Source organism: Myotis yumanensis, unplaced genomic scaffold (assembly GCF_028538775.1).
Source record: "Myotis yumanensis isolate MYYU_CA2020_CCGP unplaced genomic scaffold, mMyoYum1.0.hap1 SCAF_13, whole genome shotgun sequence".
NCBI lineage: Eukaryota > Metazoa > Chordata > Mammalia > Chiroptera > Vespertilionidae > Myotis > Myotis yumanensis.
This window is the reverse complement of record NW_027223764.1, coordinates 13,742,839-13,765,571: the sequence shown is the minus strand read 5'-3', so window position 1 is coordinate 13,765,571 and position 22,733 is coordinate 13,742,839. Positions and strand designations below refer to the sequence as shown.

General features: G+C 43.8%; 1 protein-coding gene across 6 annotated transcripts in view; it reads right to left on the bottom strand.

Moving 5' to 3' along the window:
* SORCS1 (sortilin related VPS10 domain containing receptor 1) overlaps window positions 1–21,131 on the bottom strand; it is a 455,367-nt gene extending 434,236 nt beyond the window's left edge. For all 6 annotated transcript variants that reach the window (XM_070432324.1, XM_070432327.1, XM_070432328.1 and 3 more), the window contains exon 1: window positions 20,577–21,131. In XM_070432324.1, the coding sequence (XP_070288425.1) occupies window positions 20,577–21,131 (555 nt within the window). The remainder of the gene's footprint in view (window positions 1–20,576) is intronic.
* Window positions 21,132–22,733: the final 1,602 nt, after the last annotated feature.

Here is a 22,733-nt window from a genome sequence, read left to right as displayed (position 1 = left end):
TGAACATGCATTGGAAACCTGCTATTTGACAAGTAATAAAGAGCATTTGGGGACATTATCTTCTTTGATCTTCAGGACAGCTCTGTGAGGAAACTAATCATTATCCCCATTTTACTGATGCTGAAATTAAGCTTGAATGACAAATTATCACACAGAAGAGTAGCTATCTGAACCCGGTTCTGCCTGATTGCAAAGCTCATACTCTCTCTACTACATATACTTGCCTGTTGCAAGAATGAGTCAGAGAAGGCTTGAGGGAGAAACTGGCATATGAGCAGGTGTCTTTATAGGTAGGGAGGTTTAAACTGGGAGTAAGAATCACAAAGCCATGCCTACTATTGTCCTCATCTGAGGGCCTGGTGGGTTATTAAATGTACTGTCAAGAAATTGTTTTTGTTTGTTTGAAAACCCAATTCTCAGGAGGTGGCTATTACAGATTACAGGGAAGAAATACTCCAAGTAGCCTTATTCTTGAGTTTCCCGGCAGTCTTTGGTCTTGGGTAACTGTCTTCTTCCTTCCTCATCAGCCCTTTGCACACCCACACAAGGAGTGAGTCCCGAGAGATGGACTATTTCTGTATTCTCAGCCCTACTAGTAGTTAAGCACATGGTAGGGTTTACTGATGCTACAAAAAAGGCACAGTGAATAAACAGAAAACGAAACCCTGGGGCACCACAGTCCACACTTTTCACTACCACTCTCTCCTTCTTGAGTATCAGAATGGTTAGCCATAGAGCTAGGCACAAGTTGGCCCCATATAAAAGGACTTACCCATGTGGAACAAGGCCTGAATTTAAAACAGAGCAGGACCCTGCAGCTAGCTGGTCTCTGCCAGACAAATAAAAGCCCATGGCCTTGTCCCAGTCTGCACTCAGCAGTGAGTGGCTGAGGCCCAAGGCAGGAGCCAAGTTCAGCACCATCTCATCGGGGACAGCTCCACCTGCTGAATTCCTGGATGTTCCTCTCCTCCTCCAGCACCTTTTCCTCTAACCTGTGTAGGAGTGGTCATGATTTTTGAGAAATGATTGCATCCCAGAAGAGCTAGGAAGGCATTGTGCATCCAGTCACTTGACAGCATTTTGTACAAAACTATAAGGATATACGTGTGACAAATATCCACTCCACCACTTAAAAAGGAAAAAAAGGAATGAGTATGTCAGTATACCATGACTTTCTGTAGTGCCTCTTTAAAAGAATTAAGCCATAGGGTGCATGGTGTTATGTATTTAATTTGTCTCCCTCTTAAGCAAGGTGGTAATGATCTCTATCTTCCTGTGGATGAAGGAGGAGGTGTGAAGACATTCTGATACCATCGGCAATATGATAAACACCAATGTGGACAGTAGGTGGTACTGGAATAGGAGCAAGCAATGAAGAAAGCAGACTGTTTGGTAGGAAAATCTTGGGAAAACCCATTAGGCATTTCCTGATGGTACAAGATACTGGAACTACCAGGAATAATGAAGTGAAAGTCACTGAATTGAATCACCTAAACAAGAAAATGAGGACATTGGAGAAAGGCCAGCGACCAGCAACTTCTTCTGGGAAGGAAACATTAGGCCAGTCATCCCAAATGGGCAGATTATAGAAATGGTCTCATCTAAAGGATATAAAACCTATTTATTATCCTAGTTTTCTCTCTCCATTGCAGTCCAAATATTGCATTTTAAGAAACTCTGTCCAACACTAAATCACTGTGCAGGAAAATTAACCAGCATGCACCAAGTGTTTTATCAAAGAAAGAGAATAGGTCTTAATTAGAAACCCGTGATTTTTTCAAGCAATTTAGCATAATTAAAATGTAAGTGGGACTAAAAATATGAAAGTCCATTATAAACACAAATAAGTTGGCTATAGGGTAGTTTCAATAATAAATCAAGGTCAGAGAATTCAAATGTGTTCTGATTGAATTAAAACATCTTAACTAGAAAGGCTCTTTTTCCAATGAAGAGGAGAAACTATTGCAAAAAGAAGGACCCCAGATCCTTTGGTAAACAACTGTCATTGGGCTCCATTTTTAATTCAATGCTATATCTATTATGGGATTTGAAAAAGTTTACCATTTTTTTATTCACACATAAAATGTGTGCTTAGCTATACAACTGAGACAAGCATTTGGTTTTCCTAGAAGCAATCCTATAGTTTTATTATCCTCTTATATGATAGAATTTGCCTCAACATTTGAAAACAAAGCAGAGATACTGAATGAGATTTCCAGCTCAGGCTTAAGTATGTCTGATGATACAAATATAGAGGCAGAAGCAGAGATATGTGCATGTATAAATGTCCTTCACACACACCAACACACAAACATTAATTTGCCCAATGTCCATGATAAATTGAACCTTCCGTATTTATACCTCTTTAGATAGAGATTTCTGAGAATCTATAGAGACACACATTGTACATTAGTTTCACCATGACAACCTGCACTCTACGTGTTGCATGACAATGCTCATATCATTAAAAGATGTTTCCCCAAAATGTTTCAACTAATCCTTAAGAAATAAGTAAGCTTTTTTAAAAAGTTTCTCCCTCTCAAGAAAAAGTCCTGATCATAACCTTTCAAATCCTATGAAGAATCAGTGGATGAGCCAGCAAACTCTAAGCTCATGGAGGACCAGGACTATTAGCAATTTTGATCATGAATAAATCCCAGTGTCTGGCATTCACCCAACATGTATTAGGCACTCGATAAATAACGGTGGAATACACAAACAACTTAGACTACTTGAATGTGTCAGAGTGTCCTAAATGCCGATGAATATAAAGGATAAAGATTGAGCTATTTAGACTGCAATTGTGCAACTGTCTGGATTTAAGTCCCCATTATATCTTCTTCTATCACTGTGGCCTTGGGTGAGTCACTTATTTACCAATTTTTTAAATATTTTTATTTTTCAGGTACAGTGAAAAGACAATATTATATTACTTTTAGTTGTATAACATAGTGATTAGACATTTATATAACTTATGAAGTGATCACCCTAATAAGTCTAGTACCCGTCTGACACCATACATAGTTATTATAATATAGACTATATTCCCTATGCTGTACTTTATATCCTGGTAACTGTTTTTGCAACTGGTATTAAATACATCTTAATCCCTTCCTCTTTTTTACCTATCTACCCACTCCCCTTCTATCTGGTAACAATAAAAATGCTCTCTGTACCTATAAGTTTTCTTTTTGTTCACTTATTTTACTTTGTATTTCTTTGTCTGACTTATTTCACTTAGCATAATATCCTCTGGGTCCGTCCACATTGTCTAAAATGGAGAGATTCCATTCTTTTTACAGCCAAGTAATATTCCATTGAATATATACCACATCTTCTTTATCCATTCACCTACAGGTGGGCACTAAGGTTGCATCCATATTTTGACTATTGTAAATAATGGTCCAAAGAACACAGGAGTGCATATGTATTTTCAAATTAGTGTTTTGGGTTTCTTCTTATAAATACACAGAAATGGAATTGCTGGGTCACATGTTAGTTCTGTTTTTAATTTTCTGAGGACTCTCCATACTGTTTTTTATACTGGCTGTGCCAATTTGGGATCCCATCAACAGTGCACAAATTAAAACCATCATTGTGGTTTTAATTTGCATTTCCTTAATGATTAGTAATGTTGAGAATCTTTTCATGTGTCTATTGGCCATCTGTATATTGGAAGTATCCCATTACCTGATATCAAACTATACTACAAGACCATAGTAATCAAAACAGCATGGTACTGGCATAAAAACTGATACATAGATCAACGGAACAAAATAGAGAAACCAGAAATAAACTCACACCTACATGTTCTATGACAAAGGTGGCAAGAACATACAATGGGGTAAAGACAGTCTCCCCAATAAATGGTGTTGGGAAAACTAGACAGACACATGCAAAAGAATAAAACTGGATCACTTTCTTACACAACATACAATAACAAACTAAAATAGATTAAATATTTAAATATAAGACCCCAAATCATGAAACTCCTAGAAGAAAACATAGGCAATACTAGTAACCTCTGACATCGCTCTTAGTAATGTTTTTTTGGATATGTCTCCTCAGGCAAGGGAAACAAAAGGAAAAAATAAACAAATGGGTATACATCAAACAAAAGAGTTTTTGTAAAGTGAATGAAACCATCAACAAAACAAAAAGGCAATCTACTGAATGAGAGAAGATACTCACCAATGATGGATCTGACAGGGGGTTAATATTCAAAGAATATAAGAACTCATAAAAATTAATACCAAAAAATTTATTTAAAGAATGGGCAGAGGGCCTGAATAGCAATTTAACCTTCCATTTTTTAGCTCCTTATTTCTAAAATGGGAATAAAGACAGTCTTACTTCATATTGTTGCCAATATGTATATTAACAAAAATATTAGCTGGCATATTGTAAACAGCAGATAAGTGTTTTTATATTAACTTTCACCTGAGCCTTCAATAAATAGCAGCCCTTAACCATCTTTAATTAAAATCCTACTATGTCCAAACACACTTGGAAAACACAGCAACTCTGATGTTACCCTTTCAGGTAAATGTGCCTGAAGGATCCCGTAGGTTAAACCCTCAGTTTTCTCCTTGTCCTGGTACTCCCAGTTCGGTCCCTTATCACAATGCAGTTTTATCTCCCACAGTATAACATGGCCTCATCCTTTCTCAAATGTTCTGGCCCTGCTGGGACTTTTGTATCACGGGGGCTGGTACTCAGTCCAGCTCCTTAAATGAGGAGCATGAGGTTACTTTCTCCCTCAGGCCTGAGGCAACAATAGACTCTACCAGTCAAAAACTCATCCTGGCAGCTGGAACATCAGGCATCATTAAGAAGCATCCCCAACCCTCACGTCATCAGATTTAGATATCTCTTTTTCTTGGAAGGATTGAATAAATCCTCTGAAAGAAGGTGATACCCAAGTGAGGACTTAAAGAATGAAATAATTAACTGGGTAGAGACGTGGCTTATTAAATCTCTAAGCAAAGGAAGTAGATGAGCAAAGGGACAGGAAAAGGGAATGAAAGGTCCACATTGTGCCTGGGAATTTGCAGTGGACAGGAATATGTATGCCCGTGAGGCAAGAAAGCCCAGCTCAGAGGACCACCCTAAAGGTTGCATGCAGAGGACAACTGCAGCGTCTTCATGGTGCCTCACTGCTCACATTCTCTCCAATTCCCCAAATCAGGGGTGGGCAAACCTTTCCTGTAAAGAATCAGAGGATAAATATTTTTTAGACTCTATGAGCCATACAGTCCCTGTCACAACTACTCAACTCTGTCATTTTTAAAAAAATATATTTTATTGATTTTTTACAGAGAGGAAGGGAGAGGGATAGAGAGAGTCAGAAACATCGATGAGAGAGAAACATCGATCAGCTGCCTCCTGCACACCCACTACTGGGGATGTGCCCACAACCAAGGTACATGCCCTTGACTGGAATCGAACCTGGGACCCTTCAGTCTGCAGGCTGACGCTCTATTCACTGAGCCAAAACAGTTAGGGCTCAACTTTGTCATTTTTACAGGAAAGCAGCCATAGACAATATGGAAATGAATGAGGGTCTGTGTTCCAATAAAACTTTATGTCAAATAATTTTCAGGTGCCACAACCTATCAGTCTTCTTTCTATTTTCCTCAGTCATTTAAAAAGGTAACAGCCATTCTTCACGTATGGGCCACATAACAACAGGTGATCGGCCAGGTCTGGTCCCTGGGCTGTAGTTTGCTAACCCCTCTGGCTCAAATAAACTACCTCAAACCCCACCTGCAAGAGAAAGATAAGTGACAGTCTTTCCCATAATGGAAAATGTAACTGTTGCTTCTTTACAGGTATTTCCAAGACCTACATTCGAGTAAGAGGTATTAGGGAATTTCAAAAGTTGGTGAGCTTTAAAGGCAAATATAAATGTCTTCTTTTCCTTTCCCTAAGATTTTAATCTAAGAGAAATATATATTGAGCAGAGTCTCATACAGAAGATCAAACCAGGGCTTAGGTAACTCAAAGAGAGCTTGTCTTAGCCCATACAGGCTGCTATAAGAAAATACCATAGGCTGAGTGGCTTATAAACAACAGACATTTCTTTCTCTAAGATTAAGACACCGTAAGAGCCAGTGTCTGGTGAGGGGCCACTTCCTGGTTCGTAGATGACACATTCTTGCTGTGTCCTCACATAGTGGAAAGAGTAAGGGAGTTTCTTAGGTCACTTTTACAAGGGCACTAATACCATTCATAAGGGCTTCATCCTCATGATCTTCTCCTAAAGTCCCTACCTTCTAATCTCATCACTTTGGGGGTAGGTTTCAACCTATGAAGTGTAGTGTGGGACACAAACAATCAGACCATAGTAGAGTTCATCCTATTTTTTAAAATATATATATATATATTTTATTGATTTTTTTTTTTACAGAGAGGAAGGGAGCGATAGTTAGAAACATCCATGAGAGAGAAACATCTATCTGCTGCCTCCTGCAACCAAGGTACATGCCTTGACTGGAATCGAACCTGGAACCCTTCAGTCCACGGGCTGACGCTCTATCCACTGAGCCAAACCGGTTAGGGCTCATCCTATTCTTTGGGGATAGTCATTCATATGTCTCAGGACATACTTATCATGAGAATTCTTATGTCATTTTTGTCTCAAAAATGATAAAATTCCTGAGTCACTTAATTTACTATAGCAGCACTAAATGCTAGGCAAAAATTACTAAGTCATAATGCTTCAAAGCCAGATCTGGACCTTGTAACATCGTCTCAGACCACAGTCTGAGAGTCTGTGCATGTAAAGGGTGGAACGCAAAGGCCATGGAAGTGTCTCTTCAACCACTCATGGGCTGGGGCGCCCGTTCTGACAGTACACACTTCCTCTATCTGTAGCTATGCCTTTCCTCAGGGCATAACTATGTAAGTAACACTGGTGAGGAATACATTCTTCTATATCCTCCCTGAATTATCATACTACAGTCTTAAAGTGGTGACCATATAACTCACCCTAATGCACCCCAGTTCCCCACATGGGTTTGGAAAAGCATGACCAAGAAAATGACATGAGCACCAACTTTAACTCTAAAATAAGAAATATATAGAACCACCAAGGAAAAGTACATCATTGTTTAGTTAATCAAATACTGATCTGAAGAGAGAAGACAGCAATGTGTTAAAATTGTTCTGTGCATCTGAATGTGTGTGCAAGCACACTTGGGTGTGTAAAGATTCAGGGGGAACAACTGTTCCCTTTGGAAAAAATCATAATCCTTTGTCCAGTTTCAGGCCAAGTACTTACTAGTAATGGGACATTTAAAACTGGGAAGTCTAATCTGATATTTAAACACACTAAGAGACTCGGTTCCAAATACCTTGGGCACTCAGATGATAAAGACAGTGCCATCCTACTCACAACTTGTTGACTGTGCTAACAACCTAAAATTAATCCAAGAGTCAAAAGGAGTTTTAAATGGGCAAGAGTGGCCTCTCCTTCGGCCCAGCCCTATTCTGCCTGTAAAACTCCTAATCTTGTATAAAGACACAATTTAAATACCACTTCCTTTTAAAGAGTTGCCTCCCACTCTCAGGAAAAATTAGTTGTCTCCCACTCCCATAGCACTTTGCAGAAAACTCTGCTACAGCGATTATGCACTTATCTCACTAAATTGCAATTATCTGTTTTTGTGTCTGTCTATTTCCACCAGAATATGCACCCTCGAGGGTAAAGATCAGGTCATCCTCATCTTTATATTCTCAGAGTTCAGCACAGTGCTGACACAACAGCCACTTAAAACATGTTTTAGGATTTTTGTTATTAAAGAAATGCATGCCTGTGGTAAAAAATTCAAAACAGTTCAGAGTAGAAAAGGAAAGGTTAAAAGTTGTCTTTCCACCACTCAGAGCATTAGGCCCATTACCCACAGGAAATCACTCTTAAGAGATTCTTAACAATGCATAAATACAATATTCCTCTCTTGCATCCCACACCCAGCTAACCCTCATACAGGACTCTCAAAGCTGTCTCCTAGGTAGGTTCTGCTGATTCTGACACTGTGGGTACAAAACCCTGAGGGCAAAGGCCAGAGAAGTAGTGGCTACAGCAGAAAGGGCACAGTCTGACTAGGAATCAGTTTTACTGGGCATTTCTTTTGAGTTGATAACTAAAGACTTCTCTCCACTCACTGACACTTTTCCTCTCTTTTCCTCTCTGTCTCTTTCTGTGATGTATTATGTCGCTGCATGTCTTTCTTTGTCTCTCCATCTGCCTTTCTCTGTCTATGGTCTTTCTGCCTCTTTGTCTCTCTTCTCTTTATGTTCCTCTCTCTCAATCCACTTCTGCTATTTCTGTCTCTGCCCGTGTCAACCTCCCTCTCCCTCTCCCTCTCTCTCTATTATTCTTTCTCTGTTTCCATCTCTCGGCTTCTGTTGTCTGTCTCTTTCTCTTGGTTTATGTCTCCTTCCCAAAGGTTGTCTTCCACTCAGCTCTCACATCAGTAAACACCCTTACCATAGCCTTACAACACTAATGTTGTACTTTTAGGAGTGGACCTTACATGGAGTACATCTGTGTTTAAGTTGCTGTGAATGTATAGAGATACACAAGGGTGCACACATCTATTGCCAGTTCTGTTAGGAGTATTATCATTAGGCACACACTCTCACTCTTGTGTACATATATGATGCAGGAATTGATAGCAAGAGCAAGACAGAGACTTAGATTTAAATTGAAATACATGTTCCTTTACTGGGATCTGAAAACGACTAGAATTGGCAGAAGGTGTACCCAGGTTGATGAAGCGGCCTCCAGATCTCACTGGAATCGGGAGGATGGTAAACAAAAGGCCTGGGAGGCCCTGCTACTGCACACCGTGAGGAGAGACAGAGTGGTCCTGCTGCTTTGCAGACAGCCTGGGTGTGGGCTCTCTCCAACCACAGGGATTAGAAGCAAGTCAGGCCACTTGAGTGTAGGCGCTGGGTCTACTGCCTGGAATTCAGTTCTAATGAGACCAAGATCACTAACTCGCTTGTTCTTGCTTGTTTTTGTTTTTCTCATTTTTCAAATAACATTTAAAAATAACTCAAGCAAAGCATGTTTATTGAGAAACAACAACAGCAAATCTATGGACACACAAAAAAAATCACCTACAATTCCAACATTCATCATAATCACAGACAAACATTGTATTGTCTTTCTTCTTTTTGCAAAAGTGGAATTTAATAGCATATAGTAAAATTTTTAAAAGTATTGAGCCCCTACTATGTCCAGGTATACTTCTAGGGACTTGGAATATACAAGAAAGCAATTCAGACAAAACAAAACAAAACCAAAACAACAAAACTGTGACTTCATGGTGCTTACATTTGTACAATTTTTAACTTGCCCCGCCCCCACCAACCCCTCAGCATTCTGTGGGAGGTTTCCCAATTCAACATATATATTTACATAAGCAATATTTTAGTGGCTGAATATTCGGCAACACTCACACAACAAGGTAATGGGTTATTTGTTCTATGAGAAAAGCCAGGTTTCCCCCATGAAAATGGCAAATAAAAGTGCAAATATTTAGCAAGCAAGTTGTGATATTGTGATATATAATATTAAGAAATATGTATTTGGTCTTAGTCCCCTTCTGGCACAGAGCTAAGACCCTTGGTATTGCCTATGATAAAAGTGAACAGGGTTTCTTTTGTTATGTTAATGAAGTGATTTTTTGAATGTGTTTTAAGATGGGGACTGGTTACCAGGAGAACCAACCAGGTGATTGGAAGGTTGGAACTTTCAGTCCTACCCCCTGGACCTCCAGGAAGAAGAGAGGGGCTGGGGGTTAAATTGATGGCCGATGGCCAATGATTTAATCACTCATGACTATATAATAAAGCCTCTGTAAGAATCCAAAAGGACAGGATGGGCAGCTTCAGGGTTGGTGAGCATGTAGCAGTTGGGGAAGAATGGCAATGCAGAGAGCATGGAAGCTCCTCGCCTCTTCCCCATCCTTGCCCTAGGCGCCTCTTCCATCTGGTCATGCCTGAGTTATACCCTTTTATAATAACCTGATAATCTAGTAAGTAAAATATTTCTCAGAGTTCTGTGAGCAGCTCTAGTAAATTAATTAAACCCACAGAAGGGGTTGTGGGAATCTCCCCTCAACAGACAATCCATCAGAAGCACAGGTGGTGACCTGGGTTAGCAACTGGACCCTGAAAGACTGTGCTCTCAACCCGTGGAATCTGAAGCTATCTCTGGGTAGATAGTGTCAGAATTGAGTTAAATTGAAGGATACTAGCTGGTGTCTGAGAATTGCTTGTTGGTGTGGGGACACCCCCCAATCCTCCCCACACACACACTGGAAATTGGATCCAGAACTCTATGACAAGTATTATGTGCAAATAGCTAGAGATGATGAGAGAGATGCCAAAAAGAGCAAGACAGGGTCCCAGCCCTCATCATAAGAAAATGAAACTGAATGAAAGACCATAAATGCAGAAACGGAAGCAATATCATAAGTAACATATTACAAATATCTTTTAGCAGGCCATACTTTAGCATTATTATTACTAACATAAATATAAACAAAATAACAATAATAACAATAATAATGATGATGATAGCTAGCCCTTTAAGCATATTTATATCTATTGTCTCCTTTAACCATCAAGAAACCATACAGAAAGTATACCATTATAATTCCCAGCTTACAGATGAGGGAACTAAGGCACCAAGTTATAAAGTTAATTGCCCAAGTTCACATATCTAGTCGATTCTCGAGTAGAAATTGAAACCAAGCACTAACATTATGTTATATGTAAAATAATGCATTCTTGTAGCCACTTAGGACATGCCTTTCCCATGGTCATACAGAGAGTCAGGAAAAATAATGGCCTAAAATATACTCAGGGATAGAAACGTCACTATCTGGCAGAGAGGCATCATCTCCTTCTCCATGGGGGACCACGTACTGCTCCATGCAATCATCATACCTCCTCCAAGGAGGCTTCCATGGCTCTTCACCATTGGGGCCATTGTTTCTATTGAGACACTAATGCAGGGTGTGGGGCTTCAGCCTTTCTCTTGGGGAAATCAAGCACATTGACATGACATTGTGCAGACAATGGAAGGGGTTCATGGGCACCGAAACTCACACGGGAACCTCAGGGGAAAGATTTTCATGCTTCCCTGTCCCTAGTAATCTCCCAGGGAGTTTATAAAGCATAAAGACTCCTAGTCCCGATCAGAAGACTCAAAAGCAGGTCCCCAGAGGACACACCGTGAGATATGTGGCCCTAAGTGCCTAGTGACAGAGCCCATAGCTGCCCAGATAAGAATTCCTCCAACAATTCAGCAAAATGCAAGTCAGGATAAACAGGGCTGCAGACAGGTCCTAAGCAGAATGACAACCAGGCCTGAAATAGCCTTGCTCCTCTTTAATGATTCGAATCAAGAGTGCATGTTGGGAGTGACAAATTATCACACAGGAGGAGTTGACATTTAAGCCCAAGAGTGCATGCTGGAAGTGCTGAATAAGGAGAAGACCTTTCACTTTTAACCACACCGCCCATAGGCCTTGGAGCAGAAGGATGATGACCCACAATTTTGTGTCTCAATAGCCCTGCTGCTCTGGTTACAGAAAGATGACTGGAGGCATCAATCCATTGGCTCCAGGGCACAACATGATTAGGTGGTTGTCTGACAGCATGTTTCTTATTAGCACTTTCTTTAAAAAATGTACAAGTTGTCCACACTGTCACTCCAGGGTCATTAGCCAGCAGGGAGAAACCAAACAGCGTATCCCACACATCCTCCCAGGAGAACAAGATAACACTCATTAACAACCCCAGGTGTCCCACTCCTGGGGAAAGACAAACGTTAGGGCTGGTGCATCTTTTTACCAAGTAAAGTGTATCAGGTCAGTGACCTGAGATAGGGGGCCACGTGAGGGGGAAAGCCCTAAGCTGGGGTGCTCCTGCCAAGTTCCCCTACCACACTTTTGCAGTGACCAGTGGAGTTCTCTCTAAAGAAACTCAGAAAGATACTCTTACAGAGGTACAACATGATCAAAAAGAAGAAGTTTTGGAACCAGAAAGGGCACAAATAAAATTCCAGCTCTGCCACCTTCTAGTGGGGCGGCCTTGGGAAGTTCCTAAGCCTGGACTTCCACAGCTTTAGAGGAGGAATAGAGATACCTAGAGTTTGTAAGCCTGGTGTGAGGACGAAGTGAGATTACGCGGTGATGCTCTAGAATGTACTTCCAGGGAAGCAGTTTACTAAATGGGTGGTTATTTATGTTACTATTGCTAAGAGGGACTTCTCTTATAATCACTATATCTTATCTGGCTACAGAGAACTATCCCTAGCATTCAACCAACTCTCCTTTGCTCCCTTCCCCCATCCCACTCTCAAAAGATAGACGAAGCCCTAACTGGTTTTGCTCAGTGGATAGAGCATCGGCCTGCGGACTCAAGGGTCCCAGATTCGATTCCGGTCAAGGGCCTGTACCTTGGTTGCGGGCACATCCCCAGTAGAGGGTGTGCAGGAGGCAGCTGATCGATGTTTCTCTCTCATCGATGTTTCTGACTCTATCCCTCTCCCTTCCTCTCTATAAAAAATCAATAAAATACATTTTTTTAAAAAATAGAAGATATGGAAAAGGCCATATCTTGTAACTCAATTATAATCCTTGAGCAAAAAAAAAAAAAAATCCATTAGTATCAACAGAGACCCCTTTAGTTTGACTACCACTGCTCTCAAACACTAATACTCTAGATTCCCTTGACTGAGACAAGTTATGTAAATGAGATTTCATCTGCATAAAACAATTAAAGAGGAAAAGGTGCTACTCCACTTTCTTCTCCCAATCCCTTGCTGCAATGAGCCGGGTCATAAGTAATCTGATCTCTGAAGTCCATTAGCAGTGGAACACATATGGTGACCCTCTTCTACCTGTCCCACCCCCTTTCCACCTGGTAATCACCATACTGTTGTATGTGTCAGATTCCATCTTTGTTTCCTGCCAATGGCTTGACTACTTTGTCCGTCACGACTGAGTAGAGTGGGCACTTCTCAAGAGTAACCATGATACCTCCATGAGGCCTGGCTTTACCTCATGCCGACCATGCCTCTTCGCTGCCATCCCTTTGGGCCACTTTGGCCACATTGTTTGACTGGTTTCCCCTCTGGGACACACAGATACATTCTCTATACTTTCTAGCCAGAGACATAGGACAGTAAATTGAGACACACACACAAAGACAGAACAACTATATACTAGTATATAAAAGCCTAAGTGACCAAACCACCGAATGACCGAATGGCTGGTTGACCGGTTGCTATGATATACATTGACCACCAGGGGGCAGATGCTCAACGCAGGAGCTGCCCCCTGGTGGTCAGTGCACTCCCACAGCGGAAGTGCCACTCAGCTGACCTACGGGCACCAGGCGCTCGGCTCATGGCTGGCAAGCACAGCTGCAGTGGCACAAGCCTCTCCCGCCTCCATAGCCAAGCTGAGGGACCCCACTGGTGCACAAATGCATGCACCAGGCCTCTAGTTTTACATAAGGGTAGTGACTTCACATAAGCTGGCAGGGAGCCAAATTAATTTACCCTCCCGCAATCTGGCCAGTAATATTTCTAACCCAGAATTTAAACAAAAGAATGTCCTTTTGTAAAAAGTGTGTGTACACAATGTCAAGGTAAAAAAAGAAACAATGGTGATTCCAGCTGAGATTTAATGTGCAAACAAATGCAGTCATGTCTTTAAGTGGTCATACAAATTTTTATTTTCTTTAAGGCTTGGAATATACCCTTACTCACTAGAACATGGATGTACATATTCTTTGCTTAAAGCATATTTTAATGACTATTTCTAAGATTAAAACTTGATGCAGGCTCCACCCCAGCACAGGCCCTGGTCAGGGCTCATGAAGGAGGCAACCAATTGATTATGTCTCTCTCACATTGGTGTTTCTCTCTGTCTTTCCCTCCCTCTTTCACTCTCCATAAAAAAATCAATGGAAAAAACCTCAGGTGAGGATTAACAACAACAACAACAAAAAAGATTAAAACCTGAGTTAAGCATAGTTTACATTTAACATAGGTTAATTTCCTGGATACAGATAGGAATTTTTATATCTCTACTCTCAACCTTTATACACACCAGCCATTCAGGTAAAAATATCCTTGTCTAATCTCCATCTTTTAATTAAAATTTTCTTTATGTTTTGGGGCTCAGTAAAAGCACCAGCTCTGTAATGAAGCCCGAAGACCACCCCACTCAGAAGACATCATCCTGCCCCTGAACTTCCACAGCATGTTACACCCTCAGAATACACTGCTCTTCTGCTGCCTCTTCACCGGATTCTTTAGGTCCAAGACAGAAAGTTCTATGAGGGCAGGCGTTATTTCTTTTCATCTTTCCACCTATGTCCCTATTATCATTGCCTGACAAATATTAGGACTCAACACATATTTGCAAAATTAGAACGAAATAATTTGTGTAACCCACTTAGCATAATGCTGCCACCCAGTCATTATCTCTTTAAATGTAAGCAATTATTATTCTCTTAAATAATAAAATTCCATTAGCATTTGTACCCTAGTCTATGAGTTCCTGGGGTCCCTCCCGAAAAGGATGTGGACATAGTTCCCAGAGTCAATATTCATGTCAATTTACTCTAGAAAATCCAATTAAATATTTTAATGGAAGTTTACTTTTTAATTTCATATTAAGCAATTCTTTGTCCAGAGATAGCAAGTTCCTTAATATAAAGGTATGATACAATAAACCCAATAAATGGTTTTGCTGCAAATTCACACTGAAATGAATACCTGTTTGGATCTCAAGTGACTAGATTTCCTATAAAGAGATATGTATATGAACCATAGGAAAAGGAAGAATCATCTATATAATAAAAGCCTAAGCGACCGTTATGGCGGAACGACCGGGCACTATGATGCACACTGACTACCAGGGGGCAGACACTCAATGCAGGAGCTGCCCCCTGGTGGTTAGTGCTCTCCCACCGGGGGAGCACCACTCAGCCAGAAGCCAGGCTCACAGCTGGGGAGCGCAGAGGTGGTGGCTAGAGCCTCTCCTGCCTTCAAGGCAGCGCTAAGGAGCAGTGGGTCGAGTGCTAAGGAGCAGCAAGCAGGCGGGCGATAAGGATCGAGGGATCCTGGACTGCAAGAGGGCGCAGGCCAGGCTGCACGAATTTTGTGCACCGAGACTCTGGTATGAAATAAAAGACTTGCTTACTGACAGGTCAAGGGTATGGGTCGCTATTTCATTTCTGCATCCAACACTCCTAGTGCACTCCACTTAAATGTAGTAGGTACACAATCCCTACAACATGAACAAACTATTAAATTAAGTTTAACCTGTAAGGGATTTCAGTGGTACTCTAGTCTGTTAGTGCCATTTTATAAGGGACAAAATTGAGACCACACCATTTTAACAGGCTGCTACTACATTAGTTATCTCTGCTATAGTAGGGACTATAATCCAGGATTCTTCATCCCCAGAAGAGACTTATTTCTATAACTAACATACAAACTAGTATTTATTAAGCACTTACTATGTATCAGCCACTTCATATACAAGTCAAGTCTTCAGGAGGAAAAAAGCTGCAGAAGACGTTCTCTCCCCATATTTTAGTTAAGGAAACTGAAGCTCAAAGAACTTAAGTGTCTTGCTCAAGGCAAAGCGCTGGTAAGCAGGAGAGCTAGCATTCAAATGCAAATCTGTCTGCTTCCAAACCCACTGCCATCCATGTCACACCACAGTAACATTCATTAATAGCGCAGAGCACTGATCGGAGAAGGGATGGTGTGGGCTTCTAGAGAAAGCTAAAATCTTTAAAATCTTCAGAAAGAAATCTATGTCAAAATGTATAATCAAATCAAGTGTTTATTTCTAACTTCTGTATAAAGTCAGGTATGTAATTAACTTAGAAAAGGAATTTGTTCCTGAAAAGAACACCAGCTCTGATCATCTGATCGCTGAAGGAAGGCAAGCTACCTCGTGCTTAATGAATCACCAGTTGCAGATCCCATGTCTCACTAAAGATGAAGAGGTGGGTGGCTAAGAGAACAACCAAACCGCTACTTAAGGTAAAGAGTGTGATGTGACAGGCACATTTTACAGTCCCTGCTTTTCTACAAGTACCTGGAGCTTCGAGCTAAGGCTATGCCTCCTCCACCTCCATCTGAAATCCATCCGAGATAGGATTATTGAAAATACAGACTCCAAAATGTCTCAATTTTTCTGTCCTACCTTAAGATCTTTTTTAACTTATTTTTTTAAACTTATCTTTACTTTGGAGAGTATTATAGATGTCCCCTCCTTATTCTCCCTCCCCTCCCCTATTGACTCCTCCTACTTTACGGTCTTTAAGACAAGCCATTCCATGGGGTTTTTGGAGTCAGATCACTTTGGGTGTTGGTCCCTGGCTTTGCCACGGACCTTTTGTATCCTTTTGGCAGGTCCTTTAGCCTAAGGAAGCCTCAGTTTCCTCCTCTATGTAATGGGAATAACATCTACTAATAACACATTTTTGTCAAACTTAAGTGAGATGATGATGGAATGCAAAGCATCTACTTAAAAGGCCTGACCCAAGATGGGACTCAACTCGGTTTATTCAATAGGGTGGATGGTAAATGTCAAGTCCTAGGACAACTGAAGGAAATAGGTACATGGGAGTCAACCAGACTCTCGTGATCGATGAGAAATGCAGCATTAAAGATTCCATAATGGCCAAATATGTCAAGTAAAAGCTTCTGTTAACAAATCTTATAATACTGTTTCCAGTAAGGAGGGGACACGGCGGTGAATTGAAATATTTAAATTGATTCCAGCATAAAAATATGAAAGAGATATTAACACTTGCCACCTACCTATTACCTAACAAGGACTTTATAAGGATTAATGAGCGTGGCACTTTGAAATTTTTCTGGAAATAAAGAATAAACACATGCCCCATCACACATACATACATAGACAAATATGTATATATTTGAACAAACTAAGGATGCTGTATAAATTTAGATCAGGGCACAGCATGCCTGGGATGAGCAGGGTAGCAACAATATGTTCTTGCCTATGACACCAAGCTCATGACAAATGATTCATACCCAGCACCTTTCATGCCAGAAAATCCCCCCCAGGTGTTCCACCAACTCTAGCAAACAGTTCCCATCAAGCTAGACTGCAGCCGCAGAGGAATCACATCACACCCACGATGAGGCAAAACAGCCCTGTCTTTAGGCAACTCCACAAGTCCAACAGCTGGAGGGGGCGGGAAGGAGGTGAGAGAACCATCCAGAATTCCCCAGGAGTCTGACAGGCAGCCTATAATTACCATACATTTACACCTCCCATGCAGGTATTCTTGTCATCAGAAGCTCCACTTATAAAGGCTTTTAGCTGAAGGTGAGATGAATTCCTAGGATGTGTATTGCCTGTGGCCCTGAATGGTTTGGGGGGGGGGGGGGGTGGGAGGACTACAGGGGAAGACAAATATTAAAAAAAAAAAAATGAGAGTCCCTATGTTCTCTTCAGGTTTAGGTAGTGGATTCTAGCTCTAGCTCCAGGGCAGTGGTTCTCAGTCTTGGCTGCACATTAGAATCACCTGGGAATCTTTTTAAACTCCTGATTTCTGGGCCTCATCCTCCGGAAATTCTGTTTCTTTGTTACTAATGTTGTGGCCCCACCCCATAACAAAGAAACAGAATTTCCGGAGGATGAGGCCCAGAAATCAGGATTTTAAAAAGATTCCCAGGTGATTCTAATGTGCAGCCAAAGTTGAGAACCACTGCTCTAGGCCCTATGGGGGAAGGCGGGGGGGCAGTGGCGGTTGGATGATGTTTAGAAGCTGTTAATGGAGACATTTTTAAGAATCTCTTTTCTAGAGTAAAGAGCAGTGATCGGCAAACTCATTAGTCAACAGAGCCAAATATCAACAGTACAACGATTGAAATTTCTTTTGAGAGCCAAATTGTTTAAACTTAAACTATATAGGTAGGTACATTGTTATTAACTTAATTAGGGTACTCCTAAGGCTTAGGAAGAGCCACACTCAAGGGGCCAAAGAGGCGCATGTGGCTCAAGTGCCACAGTTTGCCAACCAGGGCTCTAGGGGGAAAGTGCTGAGATGAGCGTGCCAAACAGGTGTACCGCACTTGACAATCACAATACCCTTTTATGTAAAACACAAACAAGAACTCGAACTCAGGTCTCCACTGCTTTTGATGTCATCAAGTTGGGAGGGGGCAGTTTTTTTCTGCCTTTCTTCCCTTGAAAAAAATATTTAAAACTTTGTCTCACCTGTGAATCTGGGCCAACTTTGTTTTGGGGACCTAGATACAAACTATGTCTCCTCCTCCACCATCTGTACATACACACCAAAACCACACCCCCCCAAACCAACTGGTGCGCAAGCAGGCAGGAAGGAGAGGGCAGGGAGAAGGTGTCCTTACAAGAATAAGAGGCTTACGAGAGTAGAAAACTCATTATTTAACATGATTTGAGTACTCGAACCTCCAACATATACCATTCTGATTGTTTCCTACATTGTCTCAGACTTCCCTGCATGTCCCCCATCCAAGGCCCGACCCTAATAAGCCCTGCTGGGCTTATAAGCACCATTTTAAAAAAAATAAAAAAAGGCTGGCAACGCCTGGCACCATTGCTTAAATGGAGTTTAAAATTTGCCAAAGATGTACTCTTCTTTTCTCGCTCTTTCCAAGATCTTTCAAGAGACAAACTAAAGTAGAGGTCTAATGGGTGAGTGATATTTTACAGCTTGAATTACATTAAAAGCCAGAAATATTTTGAATCCGAAGTCCTTTACTCCTGGATACAACAGATGTAATACGTTTGATGTGTTTAAAATCTCCCCTTAAAGCCAGAAGCTTTGAGCTAATCACTTAAAGCAGTGCGAAAGTTATTCAATTAGTTTAAGATTCAAGTTCAAACTGGGTGATTAATTTTAGTGGTTATGGTATGAAAGATATGATAGTTAAGGTAAGGAAGGAGGCCAAGGGTCTCCGGAGCTTGAACGAAAAGGATTCGGCTTCAATTATTTGATTAAACCAGTCCTGCAAACCATGTAAAAACCACAGCCTCAGTCACGAAGGCTACATTGTAGGGAATACCCTGCTGACGCTCTCAGAACAGAGACATCAATATGAAATGCTATTTATCATGATTTGCCTTAATACAATTTATATGTGTGTTCCCAAGGACTCCATAATGACAGACTATTATTTTAAAATGTTCCCAACTTTCATTAAAAAGCCGACGATGAGCACAACTCACTAAATTGGCTCTTCCCTGGGAAGGTTTCTGGCAATTACATCGCAACTGAAAACATTTTGAAAGGTATCGGGCGCATAGGCTGTGCATATTACAATTACTACAATCTCACTAACCGGATGCAAGCTGAAACTTTGATTTATTTCTTTTCATTTTACTCATCCTTGGCTTTTATGAGCTTCTTGTCTGCTTCATGGCAGCCTAGAGAAGTTTCCACACTTTTACATCCTCTTCAGCTGGCTCTTTACTATTCCAGCTCATTGAGGTTTCCAGGTGTAGCTCCAAAGGGAATCGCTACCTGGGATTCCAGACAGACAGGCTTTTCCAAAAACCGAAAACCTTCAGGGATGGGACCAATACTCATGGACTTTCACTCCCCCCAGTGTCAGCCTCCTGGAACCCGGCAACCCCTCTCCCCCCTTCATAAGGGGGGGGGGGGGGGCTAAGTCTTTATTTGTGCTCTTCCCCAGAGGAGGTCAGGCGATGGGAGAGAACAGGGAGTTGTTGTCACTGGGATATATCTGATCTTCCTGGGACTGGTTTTGCCAAGAAAACAACCACCCATTCACAGGCTGGAAAGCCCCAGCTCTCCAAACACACTGGCCGGTGCTGTGAGAAGATGCTGGGAGTTCCCCTCCTGAAACGTGCACCCACGGGGTCCCCAGAAACAGACACCACCGTATCTACCCACTGCACTTCTCTTCCCTTGTTGGGGGGGAACGGGGGCTAAGGAGCTCTGCATAAAAATAAAAGAAAAAAAACCCTTAAATAAAGTCTGATTGATCTTATTTGCGCTCACCCGTAAGTCTAACAAGTAAAGGGAAAGTCACTTGAGGGAATGCCTGCCTGCCTGCCTGCCTGCCTGCCTGCCTGCCTGCCTGGAAAGTTAACCCTTTCACCACCACGTGCAGAATACTTTATTTAAGCCCCTCTCTCTGCTCTTCAGATCCATCCGACTACACCAGTGCGACCAGAGAAGCAGGAAACAGACTTGCCTGCTCTGTGTAAACCTTTGTTTGGGGGCACGGAGAGGACTCTGATTGTGGTGGGAAGGGGGAGGGGGGAGTGAAAGGGGGGAACTCCTTGTAGGTAACATGAAAACATGAACTCCTGGGGCGAGGGGGGGGTGGGGGGGGGCGGCAGGCAAGACTTTAGTTCGCAGCATCTTTTCAGTCCAGAAACCCCATTCTCCAAATTCTCCATCAGATCACACAGCCGACTTTAACCCTTTCCTCCCCCCCCCCCCCCCCCCCCCCCCCGTGCCCTCAGTCCCCTTCTACTCACGCTGCTGTTATGGCCAGACCAGTGGACCATCGCCTGGTTGTGCGCCGAGTCGCCGGTCAGGGCGAACGTGGTGCTGGTCAGTCTCAGCTCCTCCATCCGGAAGCGGGTGGCTTTGTCCGGGTCCCGCTCCGGAGCCCCGGGCTCCGGCTGCCCTCCGTCCCGCAGGACTCCTCGGGGGCTTCTCCCCCAGCCGTCTCCCGGGTCCGCCTTCTCCCGCTCCGCTCCGCTCCGTCTCCTCCGGCCGGAGCGGGGAGCGACCGCCCCGGGCGCCCCGGGGTCCCGGAGCCGCTCCAGGGACAGCGCTCGGTCTCCGGGGGCCACGGCGAAGAGGGGGCGCCCCAGGAGGGGCGGGGGCGTGGCAGGAGCCCGGCCGCGCGGGCCCTGGGGAAGGGAGCCCCCTGGGGTCGGCACCCAGCGCGGGCCGGAGCCGGGGGGCAGCGGGGGGCAGCAGGCGCCGCCGCCGCAGGCGCCCGGGGCGCAGAAGACCAAGAGCCCCGCGCCCGCGAGGAGCGCGCTCAGCCCGGCCGCGGAGCCGCCGGCGCCAACTTTTCCCATCGCGGAGCGGAGAGCGGCGGCGCGGGTCCCGGAGCGGCGGTGGCGGCGCGGGCTCCACGCGGGCCGGCTGCGGAGACGGGCGCTCAGGACCCCAACTCCATCCAAGTTGGGCAGCGGCGGGGCGGGCGGAGGCGGCGCCGGGCAGGTGGCGGCCGCTCGCCCGGGCTGCGCTGGAGCCGAGCGCGGGTTCGGACGGAGCGAGCCGCCGCCGCCGCCGCCGCCACGCGGGGGTGGAGCCGAACTGAAGTCGCGGGCGGAGCGGGCGACGCAGGCGGGAGGGGGCGGTGGGCGCTGCCGGGGCTCCGGGCGCCGCGTCCCGCCGGCGAGCTGCGGGCTGGCTGTGTGTGCGGGCGGCCGCGGGGACGGGCTGCGCCACCGACCCTCCCCGTCTCCTCTCCGCCTCCCGCTCGGAGCCGCGCGCCCCGCAGGGCTCCTCTGGGTCCGCGCGCGCCTCCCGCGGGGGCGGCCGGCTCGGAGCTGGCGGCGTGGTCACTGTGTTGGGGACGATTCCCGCTTTACTGTTTCCATCGGTCTCTGCGGCTTTCTCCCCCCTCCCCACCAGGTCTTTTCCACTTTAGAAAAGAGGGCTAGCTGGGCTCCTGGGTTTTCCCTTCCTAGTCTCCGTGCGGTGGCATCCTGACCTGACCGTGAGCAGAGGCTGTGTCCAGGCCCGGGGCAGAGTCCCCAAAGGCTACAGCGGAGAATGATGTAATTGAATGATGAGCGGGGGCGGGGGAGGATTCCCATCAATGATCACGTTCAGGTACCTTTCCTGACCTCCGCAGGCACTCACTGCCCGGGAACCCCATCTCCCTGCCTGTTGTGGGCGTGCACCTCGGCTTTCCTAGGAGACTGCAAACTCACTGAGGACAGGAAGACCCGACTGTGAGCAAGTTGAAAGCAGGGACCAGTTTATGTTGTTTTTATCTTGAGGGCTTGACACGGTGCCCTACGTGGTAAGAAATGTAAGTCATGAATCCAATGAGTATGTATTGTGGGTTCATGTATGATAGATGTATTGTATGTATTATAGATCTGTATGGGATTAAATGCAGGAAAGGAGGCGTGGCGCTCTATGGATCCGGTGATTGGTGCCTAGCCCAGCGCTGCTAAGCCGGCCCTCAGACAAGTGGCAATCTCTGGCTCTCCTACGCTTCAGCGGTTCTCAACCTGTGGGTCGCGAACAATGAAAATACATCCTGCATATCAGATATTTACATGACGATTCATACCAGTAGCAAAATTACAGTTATGAAGTAGCAACGAAAATCATTTTATGGTTGGGGGTCACCACAACATGAGGAGCTGTATTTAAAGGGTCAGGGCATTAGGAAGGTTGAGAACCACTGAAGCGGTGGCATTAGAAGCCCTTTGAAATTCTGTCCATTCCTAAAATTATGCAGTGGCATGATTATAATGTCTGCCCAGCCCCGCTCCCCTGCTACTGTTCAAAAGTTCAGATGAAGATTTATAGCAGGTGAATGGGCTTTGAAAATGACAAAGAATTTCTCAATCTCCAAGCCTTTTTCAAATAGAAAGTGTGCTTCTAAGGGTTGAAATACCTTCACATTTCTTTGTAGTCTTCATGTGCCTACTAACACT